The sequence below is a fragment of the Octodon degus genome, unplaced genomic scaffold (assembly GCF_000260255.1).
Source record: "Octodon degus isolate 3935 unplaced genomic scaffold, OctDeg1.0 scaffold00042, whole genome shotgun sequence".
In the NCBI taxonomy this organism is placed as follows: Eukaryota; Metazoa; Chordata; class Mammalia; order Rodentia; family Octodontidae; genus Octodon; species Octodon degus.
In genome coordinates this window covers 2605030-2614339 of record NW_004524618.1, presented here as the reverse complement: position 1 = coordinate 2614339, position 9310 = coordinate 2605030, and the positions used below count along the sequence as shown (strand labels likewise).

Below are 9310 nucleotides of genomic sequence, written 5' to 3'. Positions count from 1 at the left end.
AAAAAAAAAAAAAAAAAATGAGTAGGAGCAGAATTACTGAGCTGGGAGATGAAATTAAATTTTCAAAAAAAGATATAAAGGTGAAGCAAAGATTCCAACATGGAAGTCAGGCATGGTGGCACACACCTCTAAGTCCAGCACTCAGGAGGCAGAGGCAGGAGGCTCGCCGGTAGTTTTGAGCCCAGCCTGGGCTACAAAGTGACTTCCTGAACTACACTGAACCCTGTCTCAAACACACACACTGCAAAAAAAAGATTCCAGCAAGGAGTACAAACAACAATCTATAAATTGATGGAGAAAATCTTGAATTTAAAGAGAACTCATAAAAAATTATCTGTTAATTAAAACTGGAAAACTTAGCAATAGAGAGAATTTCAGAGATATTTTTAAGCATTTCAGGGCATCTTCCTGTATTACAATTGTTTAGATACTCTAATTAGCAACAGAAAAATAAAATACCGACCCTCCTAAAAGAAGCTGTCACTAGAGATACTGGACACTGTCTCACTCTTTAGACGCCCCGAAGCATCTCCTACTTTTAAATGCAAATAGACAAGCTCTGGAGCACATGCTGCTCTATTTTTTAATCTGAAAACGCCTGCACTGAGGTCCCATTCTAGAGGGAACGCCCGCTCGGCCCGGAACACAGCGGAGGACAAGCACACGTTCTGTGTGTTTGCTGACCACATCCAGGAAGCTGTTACCAGGCAGGTGACCTTTTCCAGTCATCAAAATTCTAAGTGAAAAGTTTAATTTTAAGGATGATCAGGTCAAGGTGGGTCACACACATTCCATCACGCACACTTGCATCCTGGTGCTAAACCCCACACGCTTTGGCCTTCAAATAGCAGGATCTATTTACTAGAAACTGAGGGAACTCTGGTGACAGTGATGCAAACTGCTACCCACCTATTCAGGAGGTAGTAAAGCAAATGATATCAAAACACAAGCCGTGATGTGCTTCGCCATACATCAGGCTCTGCGCTTCTTTTTCCTCACTGTTAATTAAACCCTGGAACAGAGAGGATGGACTGGAGGGCACACTTCAATCTAACTGTATCATGTGATCAAGGATAAAAAACAACACTTTTAAGCTACAATGAATCAGGAAATAAAGAAGCCATCATTAAGGAATCCATCTCCTTGCTTTTTGTGGCATAAGCTTGTTGCTAAAACGACATTTACTTTAGAAATTTTATTTGTTGCCCAGCAAATAAAAACAAAGCGAAGAAAACTAGAGACACACAGCCTCAAAAAAGTTGACTTACCTCTAAGCTGTTCAACTGTTATATTACTAACTAGCTTTGGTTTTCAAAGCCCTCTTTGCTAGCTGAAACAAGTTAAATCCAAAATAAGTGAATCGTTTCAGTGGTCCTCGGCTCACCACCCATCCTCCACCCTCAAAGGCAGGACTCAATCCTCAAAGGTCACCAGACAACCAGAAACAAGCTTTAAAACATGAAATTCCGATTTTTGAAACATCAGTGTGGATGTTTAGGGAGGAAGAAAAGGATTGCATTGGGTTTAGAAGAACTATTTAGCTGTTTGCCAAGTGCCTGTGATTAGTACATGTCACCCAGAGGACGTGGCCTTAGCCAACCCTTACTGTCACCTACCCACTCACAACCCAGACAAAAGTACAGCAGAATCCCCAAGACCAGAGGCCCTCCTCGGGGAAGGGGGCTCATCACGCACAGAAATTACAAAACCTGCTTTTGGATCACGGGAATAAGGAAGTGATAGCAGTTTCGTACTTTAAAACAAACTAAAAGTGTTTACTACCCATCTCCAAATCCACGCCACCCTTTCGACTTTGCAATTAAGAGAGTGGAGAAAATCTGGCCAACTTGCCTTGGGGGTTGGTGTGAGGGCCAGAGCACTCAAGGAGGGAGGAGGATGCAGAGAGAAAGAGCAACCAAGGAAAGATACCAAAATTCCCCACCTTTCTTAAATTCTTCCAGCATTGCGTCCAACTTGGTGTCATTGAAAACGAAGTGCAAGGGGTGGTTATAAAACTTGGTGATGGTTTTTAAGGGAGTGCAGTCATCCGGGTCCACAAAGGCCAAGTCCTTGACAAAGAGCAAGTCCACGATGTTGGAGCGCTCCCCCTCAAACACCGGAATGCGCGTGTAGCCGCTCTCCATGATTTCCGACATGGTGTTGAAGTCCAGGATGGCCTCGCCGGTGATCATGAAGCAGTCCCGGAGCGGAGTCATCACATCCTCCACCGTCTTGGTGCGGAGCTCCAGCGCCCCTTGGATTATGTTCAGCTCCTCCTTCACGAGATCGTTGTAGGGATCGGTGACCCGGAGCATCTCCAGCAGCTTCTCCCGGTTGTAGACAGTGCCTATCTCCTGGCCCAGAACGCAGTCCAGCAGCTTGCTGACCGGGTAAGACGCGGGGAAGGTCATCATCATGAAGAACTTGGTGAGGAAGATGGTGTTGGCCCCCACGGCCAGGCCGTGGCGGGAACAGATGGCCTGAGGGACGATCTCCCCAAAGATGACGATGCCGATGGTGGAGACCACCACCGCCACGAGGCCCGAGCCGGCGATGTCGTCCAGCAGGATGGTGAGCGTGGTGTTGACTAGCACGTTGCCCAGCAGCAGTGAGCACAGCAGGTAGTTTCCCTGCCTGCGCACGGGCTCGATGCGCTTGGCATAGTTCTTCTCCTTCTCGGTGCCGCAGTTCTGCACGATGCGCAGCTCCATCGGGTCCAGGGCCATGAGCCCCAGGTTGAGGCCGCTGAACATGCCCGACAGGCACAGCAGCAGCGAAATGAAGATCACCTGCAACCAGAAGGGCAGCAGGAACTTCTTCTCCTCTCCCACGATCATCTTGGTGTCCTCGCCATCGTGGTAGATCCAGGTGGTCTCGGCCCACGGTGGCGGCTGCAGCCCGGCCACCCCCGCGCCGCTCTTGGCCGAGCCCGCTGCCCCCGCGGCCCCAGCGCCGCTGGCGCCCAGCGCGGGCGTGGACAGCGACGTGCACAGGTAGTAGGACTTGCTTTTCTCCATCTTGCGCAGCGGCTTGATCTCGATCTCGATGATGCCAGAGGTGCGGCGGTTAAGCTCGATGCGCGGCTGGATGATGATGTCCGAGGTGCGGATGCCGCAGCGCTGCGGGCCGCCGTCCGGCTCGGGAGGCGCGGGGCCCCCCAGCGTGCGCTCGCCTGCGCCCGGCCCGTGGCGGCTGCGCTCCTGCTCGGTGAAGGCGATGCGGGACCACGTCTCGTTGTTGATGTTCTGGCCGTACACCCGCAGCTTGACCTTCGTCCGCTCGCTCACCCGCAGCGCCCCCCCCTCCATGAACGACACGTCGTTCGTGTCCTCCAGCCGCAGCCCGATGATCACCGTCTCCTCGCTCTCGCCGGCCGCCACGCAGCTGCCCGCACCGCAGCAGCAGCCCAGCAGGAGCATCGGCAGCAGCCGGCCAGCCGCCACGCGCAGGAGCCCCCGGCCGCGGGTGATGAGGCCGCGGCGCGCCGCCATCTTCCGAGTGGGCAGAGCGGCGGCGGCCTGCCCGCCCGCCATCTTTACTCCGGGTTCACAGGCTCCACAGCCAATCACGGGGCGGCTGCTCCGGCAGCGGCTGCATCCTTCCCCCCGGCGGCGCGAACACCGGCCCCGGGGCGAGACGGCGACGGAGCGTCCGCCTCCCTGACTGACGCCGACTGGGCCCGGGCGGGCGAAGGAACCTAGAGGCTGGCGGGGGAGGACGAGTGGAGAAGAGTGCCCACCGCTCCCGCGACAGGCAGGCCGGTAAGCCAATCACGAACGGGCGCCCGCCTTCCCAGCCAAGAGGCTGGCGCGGGGGCGTGGTCGTGCGGGCAGCGCAGGCCAATAGCGAGGCGAATGGGAGGAGAGCAGAGGACCAGCGGCCCGCTCAGCACGCCAAGTTTCCAGCTGAAAGGCGCGTGACTCTTGTGTATGTGCGAGGGGAGAGGCGTGGCCAGCCGGGGCCCGCGAGCCAGTCACGAATGAGCGCTGTCTGGGCGGGGGCGGGGCTGTGTGTACCGCGACCAATGGGAAGGAGCGATCCGCAGGCCCGGCGCTCCCGAAGGGCTGGATGGTAGATCCCAGCCTGGCGCGGCTTGAGGCAGCTCTGCGCTTGCGGGACGCACCCCGGAGAAGCCGGGTAGGAACGGCCGACTGTGCACACAGGCCTAGGAGGAAACCATCTCTTCCCGACTGGCGGTGCGCAGCGGGGTAGCCGGCCGGTGCCCGGCCCCGAGTCCCCGAGCCTCCCGCCTGTTGCCTCCGCGGCTCGCGGTCCCGCGGCGCCATCTGCCGGCTTCCACGCCGCGCGGCGCTGTCTGGGTCTCCCGCAAACTCGAAGGGGCAGCCTCCCGAATTTTCTCGTCGTAGGAAACCCACGTGGTTTTGCCAAAAGCGCTATATAGGTGCCCAGGGCTCCGTCCCATAGGTATAGGACGCGAAAGGCCAGATGCAGGTATTTTTTTTCCTAAGACAGTCTCACTGTGCAGCTCAGGCTGTTCTTGAACTCCTTATGCAATTTGTCTGGCAACAAGAGGAGGTCAGCACGTGAAGCAGGCCCATAAAGGTTTTAGGTATGTTTAATTAGTTTCACTTACGTAAGGTTGGGTTTCTTTTTCTCTTGTTTTCCGGAACTGGGGTTGAACTCAGGCCCTTGGGCTTGGTCAGGATATAGTTTTTTTTGTTTTGTTTTTCCGGTACCGGGGATTGAACTCAGGACCCTGTGCTTACCAGGCAAGCACTTATTCTACTGAGCTACTGCCCCGGCTCCCAAGGTTGGGTTTCCATGAAAGGTATTTTCATGCCCTTCTATGCAGAAAAGCTGATTCTGCATGACACTGAGCAAATCCTGCTAGGTTCGCAGGTGGCATGGGATACGTTCCCTTCCACCTGAAAGGCCAAGCGGAGTAGCTGCCCTGTTGGCCTGTTTTCCTTGCGAGTTAAACACTGGCGGACAGCCTGCCACCTTCTGTGCTCTGGGAGCACCTTGTTCGTACAGACATCAAACGTTTGTGATGTTAATTTCTGGGGTGGACGCAGGGCCCTTCTACCTGGCTTCTTGTTCACGCTGGGAGTCCGGGATCTTGTCAAATCAGGCCCGCGACTCCCCTCTTTGAAACTGCCCAGCCCTGCCTTCACATCGCAGAACAGCAGAGGCCCTAGGAGCCCTGTCGGTCTGCAGCGGCGCCCGGCCCTGCCTGGGCCCCTTTGCTGCGCTCTCCCGGGCTGCGGTCCTCGGTCGCTGCGAGGGATCCCGCTGCAGCAGTGGGCTTCCCGGCTCTGCCCCTGCCATCCACACAGCCCACGCTTCCAGCTGTGCTCCAAGGCACCCTGCTCTAGACTCGCAGACTGCATACCCAGCGCTCAGGGCTTTGTGTTTCCTCAAGCCAGGATCACTTACTAAGGTTCGATGTAAAATATTCATTGGGTTCTGTCTCCTCCAACTAGACTTACAGCTCATGGAGGGGAAGACTTGACTTGTGTCTGTTTTGTTCCCTGAGACCTGGAACAATGGCAGGAGGACCACTGTGAATTTGGAGCCAGCCAGGGCTACACAATGTCTGTAAGCCAATGTGGACTAAATAGCAAGACCCTTCAAGAGAAGAAAGAGATTGAAAGAAGTTTCTAGCCCTTGGGTTTCTAGTGCTGTTTTTCTAGCCCCAGTTCTCATACTGCTCTATTCAAAAAAATATTAGTTCAGATGAAAAAAACCTAATTCACAGCTGTGTTGTACAATGACAAGAATGGTATTGTGGCACATGTCTGTAATCCCAGTGACACAGAAGTACAGCTCCCAACCTACTAGATGCCAGATGTCCCAGGTCCCTGGTCCCATTACCTCAAGAAATAAAGTCACACACCAGAGGAAGATGTTAGCAAAATTTCATTGGGAATAAGGAGAGAATAGCTGCTGGATTTCCAGAAAGAGTCCCAAATGGAGTGCCCACAATGCCCTTTGTCACAATGTGGGTACAAGTGGATCACACTGCCTTCAACCTATTGGATTACAAGGGAGTAATCCTATAGAATCCAGTAGGGAGTATGGCAACAAGGCATTCTGGGAAGGGACGAGTCCAGCTGCTCTGTACACCCACCTGGGCCACTGATGGCTCTCTAAACTTACTAGACCAGGTGGTGCTGATTACAGAATAAGCTCAGAATTATTGTTTATCCCTTAGGGAGGCCTGCAAGCCTAGCCATTGCATCATTAGCTTTTTTTAAGGTTCTCACTGTGCCTTTCAGGCTGGCCTTGAGCTTTACTTTGTAGCCCAGGCTGATCTCGAACTCACAGCGATTCTTCTGCCTCAGACTCCTGAGTACTGGGATTATAGGGGTACACCACCATATCCCACTGCATCTTTATTTTGAAGCCTGGACTTCTTCAGATGTGCTTCCAACCACAATTCTGATGTCTTTGTTTTTTCTGCCGACTTCCTTGAAAACCCAGTCCCTCTCCATGTGCTATGCTTATTTCTATCTAACTTAGCTGCCTATAATATCAGCATTTAAGAGGATGAGGCAGGAGGATGGTCACTAGTTCAAGACTAGCCTGAGCTACATAACTCAAGACCAACCTGGACTACATAGCAAGACCTTGCCTCAAAACCAAACAAGCTGGGCGTGGTGACACATGCCTACAATCCCAGCACTCAGGAGGCTGAGGCAAGAGGAACACTGAGTTTGAAATCATCCTTGGCTACAAAGTGAACTCAAAGCCAGCCTGAACCACAATAGGGAGACCCTGTCTCAAAAAAAAAAAAAAAAAAAAAAAAAAAAAGTCATGCTAGAAGTTTAGAAGAAAGTGAGGTTTTGAAGGATATGTGACAGAGGTTATATATGCTGCTTCTAAGCCAACTGATTAAAAGTGGAACTGTTTTAAGTCTACAAAAACTGTGGCCACTAGTGTTTAAAGGAGCTAAGAGGGAAGGCAAATAAAAACTGCTGCGTGGTAAGTACACGCTTTGGGAGCAGGAGTACAGAAAGAGAAGGGAAGAAGACATCGCCAACCTACAGACATTTCCTGTGCGTGGCCAGCAAGGAACAAGTTAGAAATGTAGGGTTCAGCAAAAAAAAAAAAGGCGGGGGGAGCAGGGAGATAGCTCAGTAGAATAAGCGCTTGCCTGTCAAGCACAAGGGCCTGAGTTCAATCCCTGGTTCCACAAAAAAAGGAAAAAAAGAAAGAAAGAAATGTAGGGTTCATAGCAAAGATGTCCTGCCTATGGCAAAGGAAGACCCTGCTTGGACAATTCACAATGTAAAATAAAACAAGCTGGGGCCAGGGAGAGAGCTCAGCAGAATAAGCGCTTGCTTGGCAGGCGCAGGGCCTGAGTTCAATCCCCGGTTCCTCAAATAAATAAATAAATAATAAAACAAGCTTGTGTTCCCCCAGCAGGCCACTGAGTGGTCTTTATGCCCCATGCTGTTGGTGAGAGGGCTGCATTCTTCATGTACACCCAAAACACATGGAAGAATCGAGATTCCTAAGCCAAGATAAGTTGTCTTAGCAAAAGTTGTCTTCAAGTTTGGAGGCTTTCTAGCACAAAGGCTGGTCAGCTGCTAGTGCAGGCTGGTGCTGACTTCCGCTCTGCCCACCTGCAGGAAGGGGTCAGCGCGTGCGTCTAGGGATGGCTGCTGAAGTCTGGATACGACCACGCTGAGTGCTGACTGCAGGAGGCCTTCAGGAGGCTTAAGCCTGCTCAGTGGTTACTCTTGACGCCTGGTCTTAGCTTGGTTGTTTGACCTGCGCAAGGCATTTAGATAAAGGCAGATCGTCTCCAAAAATAGCTTCACAACTAACCACCTCTTGCCGGAATCCCTCCCCAGACACCAAGGGGAAAGGTGACTGCTCTGTTTTTCTCATCTGCGAAAGATAAGCCCTAGATCTGCAAGTGGGGGTTGGATCTGTGTCTTCCGGAGTTTGATTTTAAACACCATGTGGCTCCCTACACATTTGATTTCACAAAGCTCTGGTTGTATAGAGAAACCTTTGTCCTGACAATCTGCCAGCTATAAAGAAGTATTTAGTTATTGCTTTGAGGGTGACTTGGGGAGGGCTGGATTGAACCCAGAGCTTTGCACATGCCTCACACCACCACCTCTTTGTAGAATTACAGGTACATCTGGCTGCTCAGCTGATACAGAGCAGTAGGGAATGGGACGAGCAAGGGTGCATGGGAAGAATAAGGCATTTCCAGCAAGAGATGGTCCGATGCTCCGCTCCCCCACCGGGCCCTGGTGCCTTGCTGGACTTAGCGACCAGGTGGTGCTGAGTTCAGTATAATCTCAGAGTTATTATTTATCCCTTAGGAAGGCATGCACGCCTGGCCATTGCATCTTTGCTTTGAGGCCTAGACTTCAGATGTGCGTCTAACCACAATTCTGATGTCCCTCCATTTTGCTGGCTTCCAAGAGCACAATACCTCACTGACTATATATTAATTTCAGTGTAACTTAGCTGCCTATAATATACAGCCATGTCTACAGCCCCAAGCAATGCCTTTCTCTCTCTCTCTCTCTCTCTCTCTCTCTCTCTCTCTCTATATATATATATATATATATATATATATTGTTTTTTGTGTATGTGGTACGAGGGATAGAACTAGGGACCTTAACTTGCCAGGCAGGCGCTTCTGCCACTAAGCTATCTTCCCGACCCCTCCTGTTACTTTCTCGAGGACATTCCAGTTGGGTGTCATTGCCCACCCCAGCATTGAGGAGGCTGAGGCAGGAGGACCATATCCAGTTCCAGGCCAGCCTGGGCGCCACAGTGAGTTCAAGACCAACCTGAACTACATAGAGAGGCCCTGTTTCAAAAAATAAATAAATAAGGACCTTCCTTCTATTGGGGCTTGCCACTTGACCTCATTTTTCTAGATATCTTTGACATTGTTACTGGGGTAGGAAGAAGAAAACAAATGAAGCTACTTGACAGAGTTGTGAGAGTGGGTCGTATCCTCCCTTGGTAGCCTCCCTCCTGGACCCTGGGTCTGTGCTACTTTATTTGCCCCAAGGGAGCTGGGTGTGAGGAGAGCAGCCCCAACCATGGCTCAGGCCCTTCCTGCCTTGTCCTCCTCCTCCCTCTGCTCTCTTCCCTCCTCACCTCTGCCTAAGCCCAGCCCCTGCCCTTCCCCCAAAAGCCAGCCCTACCTGAGCCTCCCCCAGGCAACTGCAAGAGATCTGCTCTGTGTGGGACTCTTGCCCTCACTCTTTTGAAGGTACTCAGGGAGAGAGGGGCTGCCAATAAAAGTCAACAGTTTGCCTTAGTAAGGCACCCCTGCCTTCCCAACTGCCAGGCTCTGCAACTGTGGGAATTT

General features: G+C 52.0%; 1 protein-coding gene across 1 annotated transcript in view; it reads right to left on the bottom strand.

The window, feature by feature from the left end:
- Nucleotides 1-3762, bottom strand: part of Cnnm2 (cyclin and CBS domain divalent metal cation transport mediator 2) — a 163853-nt gene extending 160091 nt beyond the window's left edge. The window contains exon 1 of the mRNA XM_004631494.2: nt 1943-3762. Coding sequence (XP_004631551.1) covers nt 1943-3533 — 1591 coding nt within the window. The 5' untranslated portion in view covers nt 3534-3762. The remainder of the gene's footprint in view (nt 1-1942) is intronic.
- Between the last annotated feature and the right edge of the window lie 5548 nt (nt 3763-9310).